The 23,124-nt window shown below is 37.4% G+C and overlaps 1 protein-coding gene across 2 annotated transcripts in view; it reads right to left on the bottom strand.

The window, feature by feature from the left end:
• HSF2 (heat shock transcription factor 2) overlaps positions 1-22,637 on the bottom strand; it is a 38,549-nt gene extending 15,912 nt beyond the window's left edge. For both annotated transcript variants that reach the window (XM_033234433.1, XM_033234434.1), the window contains exons 1-5: positions 22,359-22,637; positions 5,212-5,320; positions 4,928-5,055; positions 4,043-4,167; positions 1,349-1,424 (exon numbers count right to left, since the gene is read on the bottom strand). In XM_033234433.1, coding sequence (XP_033090324.1) covers positions 1,349-1,424; positions 4,043-4,167; positions 4,928-5,055; positions 5,212-5,320; positions 22,359-22,451 — 531 coding nt within the window. In that variant the 5' untranslated portion in view covers positions 22,452-22,637. The remainder of the gene's footprint in view (positions 1-1,348; positions 1,425-4,042; positions 4,168-4,927; positions 5,056-5,211; positions 5,321-22,358) is intronic.
• Between the last annotated feature and the right edge of the window lie 487 nt (positions 22,638-23,124).

Raw genomic sequence — 23,124 nt, 5'->3', positions numbered from 1 at the left:
AACTTCTGTACCTGTTAAGTCCTATAACTGGACCATCACACATATTATTCTCAATTAATCCATGGCTGACAGTAAATTCCAGGAGCAGAGTAAAAATTATTGGTTGTCATCATGCATTATATAAACATCACTCAACAAAGCACAGAGATTCAAACTCAAATTTTAGAAGACAGAACGTCAGCATTTATGAAAAACGGAAATGTCATATAGCTATTTTATCAAATATTCTTGCTTTCAGGAAAAAACAAAAAAATCTACACATTATAGAGTGTTGTAAGTTAATATATTACCAAAACACTGTTTCTGAAAACTATCAACAGACTGTTTCCATAAAGTACAGGTTAAGGTACATCTATTGTTTTAAATCAACTATTCTTAACCAGGCTGCACATTAGTTGCCTATGAAAGTTTTAAAAATATATGTACTTGTACTAAACACTTAGAACTGAATTCTACTACATTCAATTCACTTGCACACTAATTTAAAAAAAAAAAAAAAGTAAATCTATGTTGACTATAGGCCACAGGCTGCAACTGCTATTCATCTCTGCTTTAAGCCTTCTCCATTAGACCCTGATCCTGTCAGTCACAACCCTATTTTTAGTTCAAGGGCCTTCTAAGCAGGAGCAATCAGAAGCTCCCCTTCAAAAAACCTGTTGCTTTAACTCAAGAGTCTAGTTTACTCATGAGCAAAAAATAGCTGCCTTAATTACTATGTTTCATCTCTTATTAGCAAATGAAAGCTGATATGCAAAGATTAAATCACAAGGACACAATGAAACGGAGGGATTCCAACTCCTCTATTAAATTTTTAGCTCACATACTAAAATCTAAAATTCATTTTACTATGTTAACTGCTTTTCTGCACAGACTAATAACTGCATACATTGAGAAATTTTTTGAAGTCATAATTTGGTCAACTGATTTGAAAATATTTGTCATTTATCTTCTGAGACCTTAACTATGCCTTTTATAATAAAAATCAACAACAACAAAAAAAACCAGTAAGGCTATGTTTTCTAATTGTAAAAGAAATTGGTAGTGTATTAATTAAGGCCATAAAAATAAAGTATTTCAAAGTTGTTACATTAGGCAAAAGATTATTTACTAAAAGCTACTGAGACATTATCTGCAAGTATGGAATAACTATCTTTAGCTAGTGAGAAATTTTTTATTAAAAATATGTAACACTTGGCTTAATTTCATTTCATTTTTTACTTCAATCTGTGCATCCAATATGTAAGAAACTAAGATCAATCACAGACACTCAATACTGACCTTTTTGGGTCACAATACAGTACCCATTAAACAAATGCAAATTTCGGTTCTAGGGAAAAGAGCATCTTACCTTTCGAATAACCTGTTGCTGTTGTGCATGCTTTGCTCGTAATTCTGACACTTCCTTCCAAAGGGACTCATTCTCACTATAATTTATTAAGCAACAAAATAAAACAAAAAAATCAGTCAGAAAACCATACCACAATATCTTTAATTAAGAATACCAGACAACTTAACTACACTTATTTTTACTCTATATATATATTTATGAGACTAAGACAACTTTGGTTCAATTACATAGGAATGACAACTACCTTGACACAACTCCTGAATCATTCCTTTTTTAAAAAAAAAAAAAAGGCAGAGCTTTGCTCTGTCACCCAGGCTGAAGTGCAGTGGTATGATCTCCGCTCATTGCAATCTTCGCCTCCAAGGTTCAAGCAATTCTCGTGCCTCAGCTTCCTAAGTAGCTGGGATTACAGGCATGTGTCACCACAACTGGCTAATTTTTTTGTATTTTTAGTAGAAACGGGGTTTCACCATGTTGGCCAGACTGATCTCAAACTCCTGACTCTCAGGTGATCTACCCACCTCGGCCTCCCAAAGTGCTGGGATTACAGGTGTGAGCCACCACGCCCAGCACCAGAATCATTCCTCCTTAAGTGTATTATCTGTGGCAATATATACACACAAACTTAAAGACATATGCCTACATCCATATAGCAGTTGGCAATTTACTACTTTTGACAATCTGGCTCATTACTTTTTGCTTAAAAAAAAATAAGCTAGTCTTTCGACTGTGGCTACCAAGTGAATTCAGGCCTTCCTAATCTAACCTTGGGAAACAAAGGGTAGTGATATATACCCAGTACTTACTATACTCCAAGCACTATGCTAGACATTTTATGTGTATTACTTATTTAAAACTTCTCTAAAACCCACCAAGAAATAAGTCATTATCTCTATTCTATAGATGAGGACACTGAGGTACAGAGAATTGAAGGGAATTGCTCAGGATCATACAAATAATTTGGTAAGTGTTGAAGTCAAACTAAAGTCTGTCAGATTCTAAAACTATCTTAAGATCTATCTCAAACAAAAGCATATGTAAACCACTAAAATGTTATTCTGAAAAAGCATATCCAATAATATGGATATTAACTTGCACGATAACTTGCCAAATATGAATAGCTTCTTCTTTGTTCACCTTTTTAAATTGAAACTGCATTATGCTGTTAAATGTAAGCAGCGTGGATAATGCTGAAAAGACATGACAGACACTCTACTTATTAAATGCTTTAATTTTCCATCTTTTGTTAATCTCCACAAATCTTCTTCTTTAATCCAAACTAATATAAAAGGAACTGGAGATTTACATATAAAGGTAGACCAAAGGAGATTTTAATATTTACTGAATAACTACTGTATTTTTCTGATTCAAATTTAAAAATGTTGTTACCTGCTTACTAAATAAAGATACGTAGGGCTGGGTGTGGTGGCTCATGCCTGTAATCCCAGCACTTTGAAAGGCCAATGTGGGCGGATCACTTGAGGTCAGAAGTTTGAGAACAGCCTGGCCAACATGGTGAAACCTCGTCTCAACTAAAACTACAAAAATTAGCTGGCACATGCCTGTAATCCCAGCTACTAGGGAGGCTGAGGCACAAGAATCCCTTGAACCAGGAGGCGGAGGTTACAGTAAGGTGAGATCAAGTCACTGCACTCCAGACTGGGTAATAGAGTGAGACTGTGTCTCAAAACAAAAACAAAAACAAACAAACAAACAAAAGATAAGAAGAAAGCTTCCTCTAAGACACAAAAGATGATTTGGGGATCACTTTCTTTAAGGGCTAAAACTGTGGTCCAAGGAACTGGGTCAAAGAGCAGCTAGTATACACAAGATACATACAGTAAACCAGTTGTTAAATAAAGTACACAAAAAGGGAAAGCCTAAAGCTTACTAAAAAAGAAATCAAAGTCATAGGTTCCCATTTTAATGAAGATATTTGAGTTATGATTAACTAAAGTAATGTCCCACATTTGATATGGAAGAGAGAATACGTAAACTAACTACTCTTAAGCCCTTGGCACCTATTAGGATACAGAAAAATTCCAGCTACTTACTAAGAAGAGTAATACACCATCTACTCTATATACAAGTTATTAGTATGGCAAGTTAGAATAATGGTGCCAAGAAATGTAGTAAAATACAATGAAGCATTTTTCTGTAGATAAAAGGTCTGAGTAACACTTTTCCAAGTCTATATGAAGTAAGTATTAAGCAGGGCAACTCTCTTGTATTATTGTTTTCCGATTTTTTTGTGTCCTACTTTTTCCTAAGAGCCCACCCAGAGAAGTCTTAAGCGACAGCCACTAAACAAAGGATGGGTAACATACAGGGTTTTTACGTCATATGCCCCCATTGTCTATGAATACCATATGAGCTAACCTAAGTAGAATGCTATTTCCTACATCATCTTAAAGACCTAATGTTTATCGCTAAGACTTATACATCAAATTGTTTTGATATGCTTAGGTTTATATCTTCTTCTGACTATCATAATTAAAACAATATTAGGGTAAAGTCTATGGCCACAAATCAAAGTAAAGGGAACCAATACTTGCAGAAAAATGACCTTTGATCTTGGCTTCAACAAAGTGATCTGAGTACTTACAATAAAACATCAGACAACCTCCAAACCCAACACACACAGACAAATACCCAATTCCCATATTAAAATTATATTTGGAAATAAAACTTTACCTTTTTAATTCAGAAAGCCTGGACTCAATAGTTTCCTGTTTTATTTGAACCTTCTGAGCACTACTTATAATTTTTGTTAAATCTTCCTGACGAATTTTATTTTCTTCTGGTTTTGAAGATGAAACCTTTGAAAAAGTAAATTTAGAAAATCAAAGGAACAGTAAACACTCATGATTGTAACTCAAAGCTTCCCTATCAGAAGAGGTTTTCGTAGCCTGTTCAGGAAGTGAGATCTGGTTCCAAAAGCCCGGGATGAAATGCTAGGGAAAGAATAAACTTCAGAGCTCAATGGGAGGGAATGCAAGGAATAATGTACTTAAAAAAATGTTTTTTAATGTGAAAAAGTTTCCACAAGCAGGAATATCTTAGGGTCTTTTATTCTCCCCTTATGCCAAACTCCTTGCAGTTTCCCCCAAGCCTCTTTATTGCCACATTCCACATTTAATTAAATTTATGCAGTAAGAGGTTCATGCTAGGCCATTTTCTTCCATGGTCCACTCCTTTTATAGATTTAGTAAAATATCTTGTTTTACCAAAAGATATTATGCATTAAAAAATGTATTACTGAATGTATTTCTGAAAGCCTACTATGTGGGCATATTTATATTATTAGAAAAGACTTATTGTAGGCACTGTATATACAATAGCAAACTATAGAAAAAGCCTTCCAAGGAGCTCACATTCTAGCAGGAACTTATTTTATTTTATTTATTTTTAAGCTAACTTAGGAAAAAAATACAGGGAAACAAGTAAAACTTTATTTTCCTAATTCATCCCAACAAGGAACAGTTGTGTATTTCTGTACTTTCAACAGGTGAAATAAAAATCTTGGTCAAGCACACTCCAGGTCAATACCTGAATCAGCTCATGTTCACAACAGCTCACCTTCCTTTTAATGTTCTCCAACAAGTCATCCTGTCCTTGTTTGAAGTAAGGATGCTGAAATTCTACAGGACCATCTCTTTCCTGCTTTACAATTCCAGAGTCGATATGTACTACTTTACGGAAACCATCTGAAAAAGATTCAAAATTCAAGTAACTAAAATAAATGAGTCAAAATTTGGTGGTGCTGGTATGGGATAATTTTCCTTTACCACCCTAATGGGGGAAAAAATGCCTTCATCAGTAGCTGATAATAGTATTCCAAATAAACTGCTGTCCATACTCACACATATTCAGCTGCCTCACAAAGCTTGCCATGTTATTGTGCTTGAAATATTTGGGAAGAATTTCTTTTGCAAATCGTTGCTCATCCAAGACCAGAAAACTCTGGCCATTCTACAAGGGAAAAAAAAAGAAGAAAAAGTCAATTAGTTAAGTTCCTATGACACATGGTGATATATTTATACATCGCAGAACTGTCTTGAGTAGTCCTTCCTAGATGTCTTCAGACTAACATTCTATTCTTGATAACAGGAACAACAAATGAATTGCAATTAAATACCAAACTGCAACTAAGCTTTTTGATGTCAACCTCAAAAGTTTAGGAATATATCTCAAACCAAATGCCACATCACACTCTATGGTGAAATATTAGAAGAATTTCCACTAAACCAGAAATGAGGAAATGAAATACAATTATGTAGCCAGCAGAATTAACATTGTTTTAAAACTAGTGCAATAAAGACCAAAAAAAAAAAAAAAAGATTTTGAGAGGAAGTACCATTTTATAATTACTTGCAGTAGACATAATTGTATCTTTGTACAATCTATTTATTTATTTATTATTTTTTATTATACTTTAAGTTCTAGGGTGCATGTGCACAATGTGCTGGTTTGTTATATATGTATACATGTGCCATGTTGGTGTGCTGTACCCGTTAACTCATCATTTACATTAGGTATATCTCCTAATGCTATCCCTCGCCCGCCACCCCACCCCACGACAGGCCCCAGTATGTGATGTTCCCCTTCCTGTGTCCAAGTGTTCTCATTGTTCAATTCCCACCTATGAGTGGGAACATGTGGTGTTTGGTTTTCTGTTCTTGCGATAGTTTGCTGAGAATGATGGTTTCCAGCTGCATCCATGTCCCTACAAAGGACACAAACTCGTCCTTTTTTATGACTGCATAGTATTCCATGGTGTATATGTGCCACATTTTCTTAATCCAGTCTGTCACTGATGGACATTTGGGTTGATTCCAAGTCTTTGCTATTGTGAATAGTGCCGCAATAAACATACGTGTGCATGTGTCTTTATAGTAGCATGATTTATAATCCTTTGGGTATATACCCAGTAATGGGATGGCTGGGTCAAATGGTATTTCTAGTTCTAGATCCTTGAGGAATCACTACACTGTCTTCCACAATGGTTGAACTAGTTTACAGTCCCACCAACAGTGTAAAAGAGTTCCTATTTCTCCACATCCTCTCCAGCACGTTGTTTCCTGACTTTTTAATGATCGCCATTCTAACCGGTGTGAGATGGTATCTCATTGTGGTTTTGATTTCCATTTCTCTGATGGCGAGTGATGATGAGCATTTTTTCATGTGTCTGTTGCCTGCATGAATGCCTTCTTTTGAGAAGTGTCTGTTCATATCCTTTACCCACTTTTTGATGGGGTTGTTTTTTTCTTGTAAATTTGTCTGAGTTCTTTGTAGGTTCTACTTTGTCAGATGAGTAGATTGAAAAAATAATCTCCCATTCTGTAGGTTGCCTGTTCACTCTGATGGTAGTTTCTTTTGCTGTGCAGAAACTCTTTAGTTTAATTAGATCCCATTTGTCAATTTTGGCTTTTGTTCCCATTGCTTTTGGCATTTTAGTCATGAAGTCCTTGCCCACGCCTATGTCCTGAATGGTATTGCCTAGGTTTACTTCTAGGGTTTTTAGGGTTTTAGGTCTAACATTTAAGTTTCTAATCCATCTTGAATTAACTTTCGTATAAGGTGTAAGGAAGGAATCCAGTTTCAGCTTTCTACATATGGTTAGCCTATTATTAAATAGTGAATCCTTTCCCCATTTCTTGTTTTTTTCAGGTTAAAGATCAGATGACTGTAGATGTGTGGTATTATTTCTGAGCACTCTGTTCTGTTCCATTGGTCTATATCTCTGTTGTGGTACCAGTACCATGCTTTTTTGGTTACTGTAGCCTTGTAGTATAGTTTGAAGTCAGGTAGCGTGATACCTCCAGCTTTGTTCTTTTGGCTTAGGATTGTCTTGGCAATGCTGGCTCTTTTTTGGTTCCATATGAACGTTAAAGTAGTTTTCCCCAATTCTGTGAAGAAAGTCATTGGTAGCTTAATGGGGATGGCACTGAATCTATAAATTACCTTGGGCAGTATGGCCATTTTCATGATAATGATTCTTCCTATCCATGAGCATGGAATGTTCTTCCATTTGTCTGTGTCCTCTTTTATTTCACTGAGCAGTGGTTTATAGTTCTCCTTGAAGAGGGCCTTCACATCCCTTGTAAGTTGGATTCCTAGGTATTTTATTCTCTTTGAAGCTATTGTGAATGGGAGTTCACTCGTGATTTGGCTCTCTGTTTGTCTGTTATTGGTGTATAAGAATGCTTGTGATTTTTGTACATTGATTTTGTATCCTGAGACTTTGGTGAAGTTGCTTATCAGCTTAAGGAGATTTTGGGCTGAGATGATGGGGTTTTCTAAATATACAATCATGTCATCCGCAAAGAGGGACAATTTGACTTCTTTTCCTAACTGAATACCCTTGATTTCTTTCTCTTGCCTGATTGCCCTAGCCAGAACTTCCAACACTATGTTGAATAGGAGTGGTGACAGAGGGCATTCCTGTCTTATGCCCATTTTCAAAGGGAACGCTTCCAGTTTTTGCCCATGCAGTATGATATTGGCTATAGGTTTGTCATAAATAGCTCTTATTATTTTGAGATACGTTCCATCAATACCGAATTTATTGAGAGTTTTTAGCATGAAGGGCTTTGAATTTTGTCAAAGGTGTTTTCTGCATCTATTGAGATAATCATGTGGTTTTTGTCTTTGGTTCTGTTTATATACTGGATTATGTTTACTGATTTGCGTATGTTGAACCAGCCTTGCATCCCAGGGATGAAGTCCACTTGATCACGGTGGATAACCTTTCTTTCTGATGTGCTGCTGGATTTGGTTTGCCAGTATTTTATTGAGGATTTTTACATTGATGTTCATCAGGGATATTAGTTTAAAATTATCTTTTTTTGTTGTGTCTCTGCCAGACTTAGCTATCAGGATGATGTTGGCCTCATAAAATGAGTCAGAAGGAGTCTGTCTTTTTCTGTTGATTGGAACAGTTTCAGAAGGAATGGTATCAGCTCCCCCTTGTACCTCTGGTAGAACTCGGCTGTGAATCCGTCTGGTCCTGGACTTTTTTTGGTTGGTAGGCTATTAATTATTGCCTCATTTCAGAGCCTATTATTGGGCTATTCAGGGATTCAACTTCTTCCTGGTTTAGTCTTGGGAGAGTGTATGTGTCCATTTCTTCTAGGTTTTCTAGTTTATTTGCGTAGAGGTGTTTACAGTACTCTCTGATGGTAGTTTGTATTTCTGGGGGTTCTGTGGTGATATCCCCTGTATCATTTTTTATTGTGTCTATTTGATTCCTCTCTCTTTTCTTCCTTATTAGTCTTGCTAGCGGTCTATCAATTTTGTTGATCTTTTCAAAAAACCAGCTCCTGGATTCATTGATTTTTTGAAGGGTTTTTTGTGTCTCTATCTCCTTCACTTCTGATCTGATCTTAGTTATTTCTTGCCTTCTGCTAGCTTTTGAACGTAAACACTCTTGTTTCTCTGGTTCTTTTAATTGTGATGTTAGGTGTCAATTTTAGACCTTTCTGGTTTTCTCTTGTGGGCATTTAGTGCTATAAATTTCCCTCTACACACTGCTTTAAATGCGTCCAGGAGATTCTGGTATGTTGTATCTTTGTTCTCATTGGTTTCAAAGAACATCTTTATTTCTGCCTTCATTTTGTTGTGTACCCAGTAGTCATTCAGGAGCAGGTTGTTCAGTTTCCATGTCATTGAGCGGTTTTGATTGAGTTTCTTAGTCCTGAGTTCTAGTTTCATTGTACTGTGGTCTGAGAGACAGTTTGTTATAATTTCTGTTCTTTTACATTTGCTGAGGAGTGCTTTACTTCCAACTATGTGGTCAATTTTGGAATAAGTGAGATGTGGTGCTGAGAAGAATGTATATTCTGTTGATTGGGGTGGAGAGTTCTGTAGATGTCTATTAGGTCCACTTGGTGCAGAGCTGAGTTCAATTCCTGGATATTCTTGTTAACTTTCTGTCTCATTGATCTGTCTAATGTTGACAGTGAGGTGTTAAAGTCTTCCATTATTATTGCGTGGGAGTCTAAGTCTCTTTGTAAGTCTCTAAGGACTTGCTTTATGAATCTGGGTGCTCCTGTATTGGATGCATGTATATTTAAGATAGCTCTTCTGGTCGAATTGATCCTTTTACCATTATGTAATGGCCTTCTTTGTCTCTTTTGATCTTTGTTGGTTTAACTGTCAGATTTACCAAAGTTGAAATGAAGGAAAAAATGTTAAGGGCAGCCAGAGAGAAAGGTCAGGTTACCCACAAAGGGAAGCTCATCAGACTAAGAGTGGATCTCTCGGCAGAAACTCTACAAGCCAGAAGAGAGTGAAGGCCAATATTCAACATTCTTAAAGAAAAGAAATTTCAACCCAGAATTTCATATCCAGCCAAACTAAGTTGCATAAGTGAAGGAGAAATACAATCCTTTACAGACAAGCAAATGCTGAGAGATTTTGTCACCACCAGGCCTGCCCTACAAGAGCTCCTCAAGGAAGCACTAAACATGGAAAGGAACAACCGGTACCAGCCACTGCAAAAACATGCCAAAATGTAAAGAGCATCGATGCTAGGAAGAAACTGCATCAGCTAATGAGCAAAATAACCAGCTAACATCATAACGACAGGATCAAGTTCACACATAACAATATTAACCTTAAATGTAAATGGGCTAAATGCTCCAATTAAAAGACACAGACTGGAAAATTGGAGAAAGAGTCAAGACCCATCAGTGTGCTGTATTCAGGAGACCCATCTCATGTGCAGAGACACACATAGGCTCAAAATAAAGGGATGGAGGAAGATCTACCAAGCAAATGGAAAACAAAAAAAAAGGCAGGGGTTGCAATCCTAGTCGCTGTACAATCAATTAAAAAATCCTTTAAGAATTCAGTGAGATACGTGGTTACTAAATTAATATTAAACGTCACTAGTGTTTTTCTCTACAAAAAACAAACACCTGGAAACACTATAAAAATAAGTAATCAAAGTAGCACAGTACTGGCATACAGACAAACATATAGATCAATGAAATAAAATAGAGCCCAGAAATAAACCCTGCCAAAGGATTTTTGGCAAGTGTCAAGACCATTCAATTAAAAAAGGACAGTCTTTTCAACAAATGGTGCTGGGAAAACTGGATATCTACATACAAAAAAAAATGAAGTTAGACCCTTAGCTGATACCATATATAAAAACTAACTTCAAATCAATCAAAGACCTAAACACAAGCACTAAAGAAACTTTTAACAGTAGTAAAGCATGACATTAGATTTAGCAATGATTTAGTAAATGTAACACTAAAAGTACAGGCAACAAAAGCAAAAACAGACAAATGGAACTACATCAAATCCAAAAACTTTTATGAAAAGACTACCAACAGATTTAAAAGACAACCCTCAGAACGGAAAGAAAGTGCAAATCATATATCTCATAAGAAGTTAATATCCAGAACATAGATAGAACTCTTAAAATTCAAAAACAACAAAAGACAAAAAAACCCCAAACAACCCGATCAAAAAACGAGCAAGGAACTGAGTAGATATTTCTCCAAAGAATATATACAAACTTCCAATAAGCACATAAAAAGATGGTCAGTAACACAAATCATTAGGGAAATGAAAATCAAAACTAAAACAATATACCACTTCACGTCCAGTAGAATGGCTACTATCAAAAACACATTAAAAAAGTTTTGGCAAGGATGTGGAGAAATTGGAATCTTGGTGCAATATTGGTTGGGAATGTTAAAATAGTGTAGTTGTTGTGGAAAACAATATGATAGTTCCTTTAAAAATTAAACAAAGAACATATAATCTAGCTATTCCACTCCTAGGTATACACTCAAAAAAAAAACCAAACAAACAACAACAACAAAACATAAAAGCAATGACTTAAACAGATACTTGTACCCCATGTTCACAGTAGCATTTTTCACAATAGGCAAAAAGTAGAAGTAACTTAAGTATCCACCAACACATTGTGAAATATCTATGGATAAAATATGGTATATACATGCAATGAAATATTATTTCACCTAAAAAGGAAATTCTCACAGCTACAACATGGAAAGAACTTTGAAAACTTTATGCTGTGAAATAAGCCAGTCACAAAAGAACAAACACTGTACAATTTCCCTTATATGAAGTTTCCATAATAGACAATTTCAGAGACAAAAAGTAGAATGGTGGTTGTCAGGGGCTGGGGAGAGGAAGGAGTTGGAAGTTACTGTGAAATGTGTATCAAGTTTCAGCGTGGAAAGATAAAAATTGTTCTGGAGATGGGTGGTGATAATGGTTGTCTAACAATGTGAATCTAACTTAACAAACTTAAAATGGTTAATTTTATGTATATTTTACCATAATTAAAAAAATTAGAAACTAAAATGGAATAAAAAACCCAATAATAATAGAAAAATGTTAAGTATCTGAAAATAAAATTTAAACATATACAGGAACTTTAAAAATATTAAAACTACAGAAATATAAAAGGAAGACAAATGCAGTATTGTAAAGGTGTCAATCCTCTCTAAATTAACCAATACATTAAATTCTCTATTAAACAAATGACTTGTGGAGTAAAGATGAATTGATGCTATTATAACCAAACATTAGGTACTTAAGTTCATTTGTCAAAATAATTACATAACAACAAACAAGAAAATATTGAGAACAATGGGGAGTATTTTAACCTTACCCAACACAGATTATAAAATCATAGTGTCAACAATTTAGTACAAAAGAAAAAGTGATTAAATAGATGAATGGACTGACTAGAAAGGATAGATGAACCAGCAACTCTATTTGAGAATTTACCAGGTAATAAGTCAAGATGGCATTCAAATTGGGGGATAATCAGGACAAAAAAGGATTAAGAAATTTTCCATTTGGGAAGAAAAATAAGAGCTCAATGCCCTCTCACTCTTTACAACCAAGCTTTTGGAGACATGACATAATAAACAAAGAAGACATATAGATAAAATATAAATTTATCCAGGGAGACTGCTAGCTTCTTACTCTATCTCTACTCTCCTCTACTTTCTTCCTAACAGAAACACAATTTTGATGAAAAACACACTGTGAAATTTAGCAGAAGCCCAGACTCATAATTGAACAATGTAAAGCAAAACAAATAATGATTTTCCCTTATTAGATTAAATTTACAACCTTTGACAATAACCAGTATTGGCAACTAGGTAATTATCAAAATTAAAATGCATACATCTTTTCTTATCTTAAAAGAACTTTCCCTCTTACACTTTCTTTTTCAATCTACCCATTTGTCTCTTCCTTAACTGCAAAATTTAACAAGCAGGTATTTTAAACCCCCCTTCTCCAATTTAGGACCATCCACTTACTCTCACTGAAAACTGGTTTTGGTTCCCTCACTTGACTGAAACCAGATTTCTAAAATGTCAAATGTCAAATTCAATGCCCTCTTTTCAGTCCTGATCTTCCTATACCTCTCTGTGGCATTTCATTTGGTACAACTAACAATTACCTCCTTAAATGTTCTACTCTCTGGGCTTTGATGTTAAACACTATTGAGTCTCTTATCTCTCATATTTCCTTTCAATTTCTTCCACCTATCAAATAAGAAGTAGTTGTGTTTTTTAGGTTTTTATCCTTGATTATGGCATCATTCATATTCTTTCCTTAGACAAAGGAAAGACAAAGGAAAGAATATATTATATATATATATATATAAAAGAATATTTATATCCACAGTAGGGTATCTTATTATTATTTTATATGATGATAAACACATCTACATCCCTGTCCATGATCACCTCAAATTACACACTTCAATTTAAAATTTTTAACATTTTTTACACTATGTTAACTCAGTATGTTCTCAACCCATTTCCTGTTTCCCCTGAAGTCAATCTTTTCTTGTGTCTTCCATTCTAGTAAGTCCCTTCCCCACTAAGTTACTCGACATTTGATGTCAAGAAGAAAACACGAAGTTAAAAACTCTCAATTCTAACAGCTAGTAAGGGGGAAACATTAAAAACATTCCCTTTAAAAATTAAGAACAAAGCCGAAATCCCATGATAATTGCTACTATTCACTCTTAGTTACTGCCAAAAGAAAAACTGAAGGCATAAAGGTCTGAAAGGAAGAAAATAAATATCAATCACAGATACTATGGGTGTACTCAGAAAACTGAAATCGGTAAAATGATTTGCTCACTGATTATCAATATACAAAAATTACTTGTATTTCTAATTACCAGCAACAGTTAGAAATCTATTTTTAAGTCAAGAACACCATTTAAAACACATATAAGACATCCAGGAAGAAAATGAACAAAGATCCACAAGGCCTAATAGGAAACATTTATAAATCAACAAAATGAATTTAGAAATATGCCTTGTCATGAGAATACACAACATAGAGATATCGATTTTCCCGAATCTGATTTATATCGTTTTGATGCAATTGCAGCAAGAATCCAAAAGGTTTTTTTTTTTTTTTTTAATGAAACTTGATTTTAAAACGTATATGGAAGAGCTAAAGACCAAAAATAGTTAAGGCACTCCTGAAGAATAGATTACCCTACCAAAATACTTTTTCTGAAGCTACAGTAATTAAGATAGCAGAAGACAGGCACAGGATAAATTGTCCAATGGAATGGCATAAAGACTCCAGAAACAAAACCACTGAATGTTTGTGTCCCCCAAAATTCTATGTTGAAACCCTTGCCCCTGATATGATGGTATTTGGAGGCAGGGCCTTTGGGAGGTAATTAGGTTCAGAAGAGGTAATGAAGATACGACCCCCAAGTTAGGTTTAGTGTCCTTATAAGATGAGAGAGACCAGAACACACATACACTCACTCACTCTCTCTCTCTCTCTCTTCTCTCTCTCTCTCTCTCTCTCTCTGCCATTGTGAAGACACAGAGAAAAGGCAGCTCTCTGCAAAGCAGAGAAAGCTCTGACGCAGGAACTGAAATGACCAGTGCCTTCATCTTGGACTTCTCTGCCTCCAGAACTGTAAAAAATAAATCTCTGTTGTTGAAGCCACCTGGTCTATGTTATTTTGCTACAGCAGCCCAACTGATTAAGACAATATCTATATGTACTTGTGACATAAGACAGAAGTGGCAATACACATCACTAGAAAAGGAGGAACTACTCAGTAAAGGTGCTAGAAAACTAAAAGGTAAAAAAACACAAACTGGAAGATATGGCCAACACATAAACTTGAAAAGTGAGTATGTAGAATATATAGGAATTCTCACAAATAATAAAAAAAACCAGAAAAATGGCAAAACAAACATTTCACAGAACAGGAAACACAAATGGCCAAGAAACGTGAAAAGGTTTTAGAACTCATTAATAATCAAGAAAATATAAATCAAAACCTCATTGAGACAATGCTTTACATCAATTAGATTGGTAAAAATTAAGAACAATAACTAATACACAGTTTTGAAGAGGTAGATTAACAGAAAAATCTCCTAAATGGCTAAGAGTGGAATAAGCTGGTGTGGTCTCTTTGGAAGATAACTTGCACTATCCTGAGGTTAAACATTTCATACCCTATATCCCAGCAATTGATGTGAGTGTACAGACCTTAGAGAAACTTGCTTATATACATCAGGAGAGATATACAAGAATATTCCTAACTGCATGTGACACAGTTGATCTCCTTCCTGAGCATTTTCTTTCATTACTTTCTATGAGTTCACTCCCTTGATTTTTCCTTCTTTTTCACTGTTCCTTCTCAGTGTCCTTTGCTGACTTTTGTCTTCATACTCTCTATGTTGGAATAATAAATCTTTTGGTTCCTTCTATCTTCACAGATGATGATTTCATTTAGTCTCATGGCTTTACCAGTTACAAGGTCCAAACTCCACCATGAATGCCAAAGTCTTATACTCAACAACCTATTCAACATTTCCACTTGGACATCCTGGAGTATGGAAGTCAGTCAAGCTGTTCAAAAAATTCTTTTTTTTTTTTCTAGCACTGCACTTACCCATCCCTTTTGAAATCAGATGTGGCCATATGACTAGGCATGGTCAAACTTAAGAAAAATTAAACAATTTTCAAATTTCAAATACTACTACAGATCCATTTTTAATCTCAAAGTGAATAGGCCAAAAAGAATCTCTAACTTATCTTCCCTCAGCAAATGGATTTATCCTGTAGTTCAAACCAAATTTATGAATCATTTTTAATTGTCGTTCCTCCAACCATAGCCAATTTATCAATTTATCAGCAAATCCTGCAGCTCTGCCTTCAAAGAATATTTCAAAGCTGACTACTTCTCAATACCTCGACTGCTGCTACCTTAGTCTCAACCACCAATATTTTCAATACCATATAGGAAAACTGTGATAGTCTTCTAACCGGTCCCCTCATTTCCAATTTTCTTACTACAGATCTAGGGCCCTATACCATCTGCTCATCCCTACCTCCCTACTCTCACTCTCCTATTCCCTAAAGATACTCTAACCACATGGGCCTTCCTGCTTCCTTGAACAGCCACATTCAAGGCCTTTCCTTTTGTCATTCCCCTCTGTCTGGCCCATCTTTTCTAATCATTTAGATCTCTGCTCAAATATCATCTCCTTGGAGAGGCTTTCCTCATCACCTTACCTAAAATATCCACAAATCCTAGTTTGTTTATGGGTCAGTTATCAATGTATTGCTCCAAATTCATTCTTCATTGTCTGCTCTACAAGCATAGAGCTAGGTCCCTTAAATCAATATCTTTATTTTTCTAGGTGCCATAATGTTAAATTTTGTCAGTATGGGATACTACAGAGATATTCCAAGAAAAAGGAGTTCTTGTTCCTGACTCATGTATCCTTGGCAAGCTTCTGCAGTGGAGGAAGGTTCTCTAGTGCCTACCTCTTGATATTAATGGTGGTCAGCGACACTCAAAGGCCATCAGCTTTCCCTGGTTCTCCCTCTCTGGGGAGGTTTCAAAGCAGAATATCTCTAACAAGATATCTCCCCATAAACAGTTTTTTAGGGTACTCCAGAACAGGGATTTATAAACTTTTTCTTAATGGAACAAATAGTAAATTAGGCTTGCAGATTATAACATCATAACTCTACCTTTGTAGTGAGAAAGAGATACAGACAATATGTAAATAGATTGGGCATAGCTGTGTTCTAATTAAACTTTATTTATAAAACAGCTGGCAAAAGGACTGTAGTTTGCCAATCTCTCACCTAGAGGGCATATTCTCCAGCAAGTTTTGAAGGATGCATTTCCAGTAAGTTCCACCAAAGCAACACCAGTGACTTCTCTGCTACTGAGTCATGGCCATATCCTCTCCAACAAGGTAAGAATCTTAGCCTTGGCAAAAAGCGTTCTTACTTGGGCACTCTATCTCAGCCCTATCAGTAGTAGCTGCTTCTTAAAACTATTCCTGTATTCCTTGAATTTTCTTTAATTTCCCTGATAAAATCAGTAACTCTATTAAACTTACCCTCTTGAAAATACCTGTGGCTTCTGACTTATGATTGGACCTTAATCAATACACAGTTTATCTTGCTTTTTTAAAGGCATTTATCACTAACTGAAATTATATTAATTGTGTTTTGCTTGCTTTTAATTTTTTTTTTTTCTTTTAAGAGACAGGGGTCTCAGTATGTTACCCAGGCCAGCCTCAAACTCCTGGGCTCAAGCAATCCTCCCAACTCAGCCTCCCCAGTACCTGGGACTACAGACATGCACCACCACACCCAGCCTGTATTTGCTTACTTTTTACTTATTAATATCCACCACTCAAATGTAAGCTCCATGAAGGTAGGCACTTTGGTTCACTACTGAATGAATTCCTAATACCCAGCACACTATCAGGTCATAACAGATTCATAACAAATATCTGTGACTGACTAACTTAATCTTTGGCCAAACAAACTGAATTTTTAGAGTTTCAACTATTTGATTATATAAAATAGGGAGATGACAATAATCTCTTGCTTAGACCTGTGCTCACTCTCTCTCACAAACACTCCTTATTCATTCACATCACTCTATCTCTGCTTATTGTATTCCCTCAGTCTCTATTCTAAAATTAGTAAATAACTTGAGTGCAAAAATTCATCTTCCTCCCTTTTAAACCTGTGAGGTTCAAGCAATACAACACAGAATCTCCCTCTCTCTAAGTATTTACAAGGATCAGAAAACTACTACTGAGTGAGGTGGGAAAGACAGGCACCTTCTCCTTAAACCCTACCCACAAATGTTGGCAAGATTCCAAAGAGTAGAAACGGTAGTTACTCTCCAAATTAACCATTTGGCACTCTTGGTTTAGAACACTCAAAATATTCCTAATAATCTAATACTTCAGCCACATTACTTTAAAACATTTTTCAGAACAGAAATTTGTGACTTACCAATCTATAATTTTTTAATATGTACCAGCCACTCCTTTGGAGTCTTTAGCTCATTCTTTCTCTTATATATACAAATAAAAATACTTGAAAATCAATCTTTCAACTTTTCTGCAGGTCTATCTAAGTTGGATTTTACCCCCATCTTCCCACACTTGCAGTCTTTCTTATTTTGACTTTGAAACACTGAAATAATGCAATGGTTGCTGGGATGTTCAAAACAATACTAGTACTTTGTGAAGTCCAAGGGCCTACTGCTCAAATTCATCCAAAACAGCTAGAAAACAACGGAAAAATTCTGTTTTTGCTCTCTCTCCCTCCTACCTATTTCCTAATTCATTTCTGCTGACATGAGGGGGATAGAGAAGCAGAGAATGCCAAAGGACACACAAGGGGGGAAAAGCTGGGTATGAAGTCTTTGGTGGAAATCACTTCATTTTCTCAAACAATCTGAAAAACAGAGACAAAGGTAACAACACTGACGAAAGAATGACCCTCCAGTTCTTTCCTTCTTTTATACTGCTTCACTTCAGCGTACACTGGTTACCACATTTCATTAACTTGTAAAGGTTGTTTTTTACTATATAACTTCATTTAATCTCTACATTCTCTTCTCTGAATATCAAGTTTCACCAGTTGCTTCCAAGCTAATACGTGCCCTCTCTTTAGGACACTTAAGATTTAAAACAGCTTTAGGTTGTCTGACAGTACAATCTCTGTACTTGATTCTGACAACAGACTACCAAAGCCAAGAGCAGATATATAAAATTTTACATTTAAAGGAAATGTTAAAAAATGAAACTTTTCATTTTTGTTTTTCAGAAGAGTAAGGATAAAATGGAAATATGTAAAACACTCTTTCTTTTCTGTTTGTTGTTGTTGTCGTCGTAGTTTTGAGATAGGATTTTGTTCTGTTGCTCAGGCTGGCTTGCAGTGGTGTGATCTCAGCTCACTGCAACCTCTGCCTCGTGGACTCAAGCCATCTTCCCTCTTCAGCTTCCTGCGTAGCTGGGACTAAAGATGCATGCCACCATACCTGGCTACCTTCTGTATTTTTTTGTGGAGACAGGGTTTCGCCATGTTACCCAGGCTGGTCTCAAACTCCTGAGCTCAGGCCATCTGCCCATCTTGGCCTCCCAAAGTGCTGGGATTACAGGCATGAGCCACCGCACCTAGTCACGTTATGCTTTCTTAAAGACAGTCTGGAATTAAGGCATTTCTATTATTTTAGAGTCAGTAACACATTTAAGTACAATTTCAATTGTTCAGACCATTATATTCTTGTATTTAATGGTGAGAGGTTTATTTCACTTTTCAATTTTGTCATATTGCAAACTTCAAGGAAAATTAAAGTTATATAAGTCTCCAGAGATATTATCCAGAGATAATTTGGATAACGCAGTTGGTTTTGGAAAAACGCCGTTGGTAAGAGTTTTTTCCCCTTGCCTTACACTCAAGGTAGAGAAATAAATTATTTTCCACCACTGAAAAAAAATTGCACAAAAGGTTGTCTGGTTCCCAAAACAACTGCTTCTTCTAAAAGTTCTCAATGATTTTCATAGTATAAATGCTAAATTAGCTCAACAGAAGTACAACACAAGTTTTAAGGAAACCAGAAACCACCATAAATAGCCACTTTCAAAAAATGAGAGTACCTGGGCACCGGTGGCTCACACCTGTAATCTCAACACTTTGGGAGGCCAAGACAGGCGGATCACTTGAGGTCAGCAGTTTGAGACTGCCTGGCCAACATGATGAAACACCCTCTCTACCAAAAATACAAAAATTAGCCAGGCATGGTGGTGTGCATCTGTAATCACAACTACTCAAGAGGCTAAGGCAGAAGAATCCTTTGAGCCCAGGAGGCAGAGGTTGCAGGGAGCTGAGATCGTGCCACTGTACTCCAGGGTGACAGAGTGATAATCTACTACAAAAAAAAAAAAAAAAAAAAAAAAAGAATGTGATATAGTCTCTGCCACTTAGAAATTCAAAGCCTGCTGAGGACTATTATATCATCATTCCTACCACTCTCATTACATTTTCTAGGGATTTCATTTATTCATCAAAGAAAAGAGAAAGATGAAAGTAACTTATTTTGGTTTTTCCACCTAACATTATTGTTAAAGTTTTACTTTTCAGTGTTAGTACTGCTTTTAGAAAAATTAATGGAGAGCACGAGTGAGACAACTGACTAAGCAACTAGGCTTAGCCCTAGACAACATTTATTCAGAATTGTCCACTGGCTTGTGGCAAGCAACATTTTGGTATAAAACTAAATATGATGTCAACTTGTATTGTCTAGTTCTATTGGTGGAAGACTGATCTGGGAGCTCAGAAATCTATTAGGGTGGGGGTGTCCAATCTTCGGGTTTTCCTGGGCAACACTGGAAGAACTGTCTTGGGCCACACATAAAATACACTAACACTAATGATAACTGATAAGCTTAAAAGCAAAACTGCAAAAATATCTCATGTTTCTTTAAGAAACTTTATGAATTTGTGTTGGACCGCATTCAAACCCATCCTTGGCCACATGTGGGCTTCGGGTTGGACAAGCTTATGTTAGAGTCTCATCTCCAATCTTGGCGAGCTGTATAATTATGGATAAATAATCTCACCTGTCCAAGCCTCAAATCCTTATCTATACAATGAAGAGGCTAACCTAGATGATCTCTAAGATTCATTTCAAATATAATTTTATCTTCATCATTCCTACCACTCCATTACATTTTCGAGGGATCTCATTTATTCATCAATTATTAAACATCTACTGTGTCTCCGCCACAGTGATCTCACTGAGCTTACATTTTGATTGTCCCATAGGCATATTAGAAAATTAGTTAACACATAAGCTTAAAGTTAATAATGGGATTAAAAAATGATTAAGTGGCTTGTTTATTTGGCTTAGAACTCACAGAATGATGCATTTATGGATCAGCACGAAACTCTTTACATTTGACACTGCTCAGAAAATAAGAACGCTATTAAAACACTGTTACTAATCAGAATTTAATAGGCCTACGACTGACATGATACTCTGATTAAAAGCAACTGCCAATATATATGGCCCCTATTTCTGGCCCGTAAAAGACAAAAAGGTATGATAAAGTCAGCTTTCGTGGGGAGAGAATCTCAGTCCGATCTCTAACACGAATACATGTCTGAATAACAGTCTGTGCTGACCCTTCTTGTCAACTTTTAATCCTTCTAACTGATGAAAAGCATGAGACATGTGTTTATTTTAAGTACATGCTAGTGGCTGGCTTTCTTATTTTCACCTAGCTTTGTACAATTGTACAGAACTCATTAAATTCTTAATACAAACACTCACACGATGCCCCCGCCCCACCACCTCCCCGCACTCAACTCCAAGCAGGGAGTGGGTCTAAAAGGATAACTCAGTTGCTCATAAGGAACACACAAAAATTAAACCCTAGAAGGAAGTTAGAAAAAAGAACAAATAATAACACAAGGCAAACTATGGTATTACAGCAGTCAAAACTTCAGGGTCTTAATATGGTGCTCACTCCCTGTTAAGATAAAAGTAAATAAAACTGAGAGTTCCTATAATAGGAGGAGAACAGGAAAGAGAGGACGACGAGAGATAACATTTACTCAGCACTTAACAGGTGCCAGGCACTATGCAGGTAGTTTTCACTTACTCTTCTCAAGAACTACACACATGAAAATATGCCTTAATAGGTGATCATCTACAATAAGAATTAATCACTTCGCTTCATAAAATGATTCCAACAGCCTAGGATTGTATTCGAATGTAAAGGTAGTGTGGATGTAAATAATCATTCTGCCTAGAATCTCGTATTTGGAACTGAAAGAGGTCTTGGGTCACCTAGGCAACCCATCCATCTTACGGATTTAACTTAGGCCAGACAACAAAAGGAGCTGGACTAAGGTCATCCTTGTTTACAAGCAGAGTTGAGATCAGACCAATAATCAACACATCGATATGCCCCTAAATTTAACAGTTCAGTGAAATTTAGTAACTACTAAGTTACTGACCACCTATTAGGACTTTATTAAAACAATCCTAATAATCCGACTATACAAATAGCACAGAAACTCGAAAGAATGTGTTAATTTCTATATATTTTTAAAACCAACTGATAAGCAGTAACCTGCGTTTGAACATGTCTATTTCCCTGACTGCTCTCCACATAAAGATCCCAGATGCAAAGCAGTGTTGGGGGAACGGGGAGGGGGTGATCGGTCGCTGAGGTAAAGATCGCCTCCTGTAAAGCACCAGGTCGATGATCCTGGCCCTGGACTCCCCGTCCCCTCTGTGATTTGTAACCCCTGAGCCGGGCGGGACGACGGAGGATGAGTGTGCAGTAAAGAGGCTCCTGCGCCCTCGGCTCGCCGATTCCCCTCGCGACGCCGGGCCGGTTCCGAACGCGGACCAGACCGTTAAGGGGCTGCCAGGGCCGCTACGCCCCACGCGGGCCGCCCCTCCCCCACCGCGGCCTGGGGCGAGCGGAGCTGCCGGCCGGGCCCCCGGGGCTCCCCTAGCGAACAATACAGGGGGTCCCCCGCGAGACCGAACGCCAAAGCCCCGTACCGCGGGCCTCGGAGGCAGCGTCGAGCCGCAAGGCCGCGAGAGACCACCCCGCGGGAGAGCGAGTGAGGACGCGGTTATTCAGGGGGTTCAGAGGCCGCCGTGGCCTGACCGTACCTGGCTCCAGGTGATGAACTCGTTAGTGTGGGTTTCCTCCACAAGCGTCCACAGCTTGCTGAGGAAAGCCGGCACGTTCGAACTCTGCTTCATTGTTAACGCGGCGCAGGGATTCCAAATTCTACACCCGAACGCGGGGGTAGCGGCGGCAGCAGCTCAGGCAGCAGCTCCCCGAGAACGCCCACAACGCAGGCGCAGCAGATCTTGGTCCCCGCCCCCCAACCCCGCCAGGCGCGCGGCGAGGCCGAGAGGCCGGGCGGCCGCACGTGACGGACAAGTCCCCGCGCTCCGCCTGTGCGCGCAGTGGTTCCGCGCCGGTCCCGTCCCTGGCCAATCCCAGGGGCCTGCCACAAGATGGAGAAAAGCGATTGGCTGCTGCTGACATGAAGGGGGTGGGAGCAGAAGGGGGTGGGAGCAGAAGGGGGCGCTGCCTCCTCATTTGCCTTTTATACAGAAGCTTTGATGGTAGCGGATCTTCGGCTTGAGAGACCGTGTTTGGACGTTTCACGTGGAAACAGCTTATGGTTTCTGGGCTGTGGCTGGGAGGCTACAAAAAGCCCTTCGGGGCCTTTGAGTCATAAGTTTGGCAGGCAAAGTGTGGTTTGCACCAGTTTAGAGAAGATCCATTCGCAGAAGGAAAAAACCAGCTCTCAAGCATGATGTGCTAGGCCCCGAATTGAAATTGTCTTAAAAATAATGAACCTTGTTCTTACATTATCACTGGGACAAAAAGCCCTCTTTATAGTATGTTTATCAAAAAGAGCAG

This window comes from Trachypithecus francoisi, unplaced genomic scaffold (genome assembly GCF_009764315.1).
Source record: "Trachypithecus francoisi isolate TF-2019V2 unplaced genomic scaffold, Tfra_2.0 Lachesis_group15, whole genome shotgun sequence".
Classification (NCBI taxonomy): domain Eukaryota; kingdom Metazoa; phylum Chordata; class Mammalia; order Primates; family Cercopithecidae; genus Trachypithecus; species Trachypithecus francoisi.
This window is presented reverse-complemented; position numbering and strand designations above follow the sequence as displayed.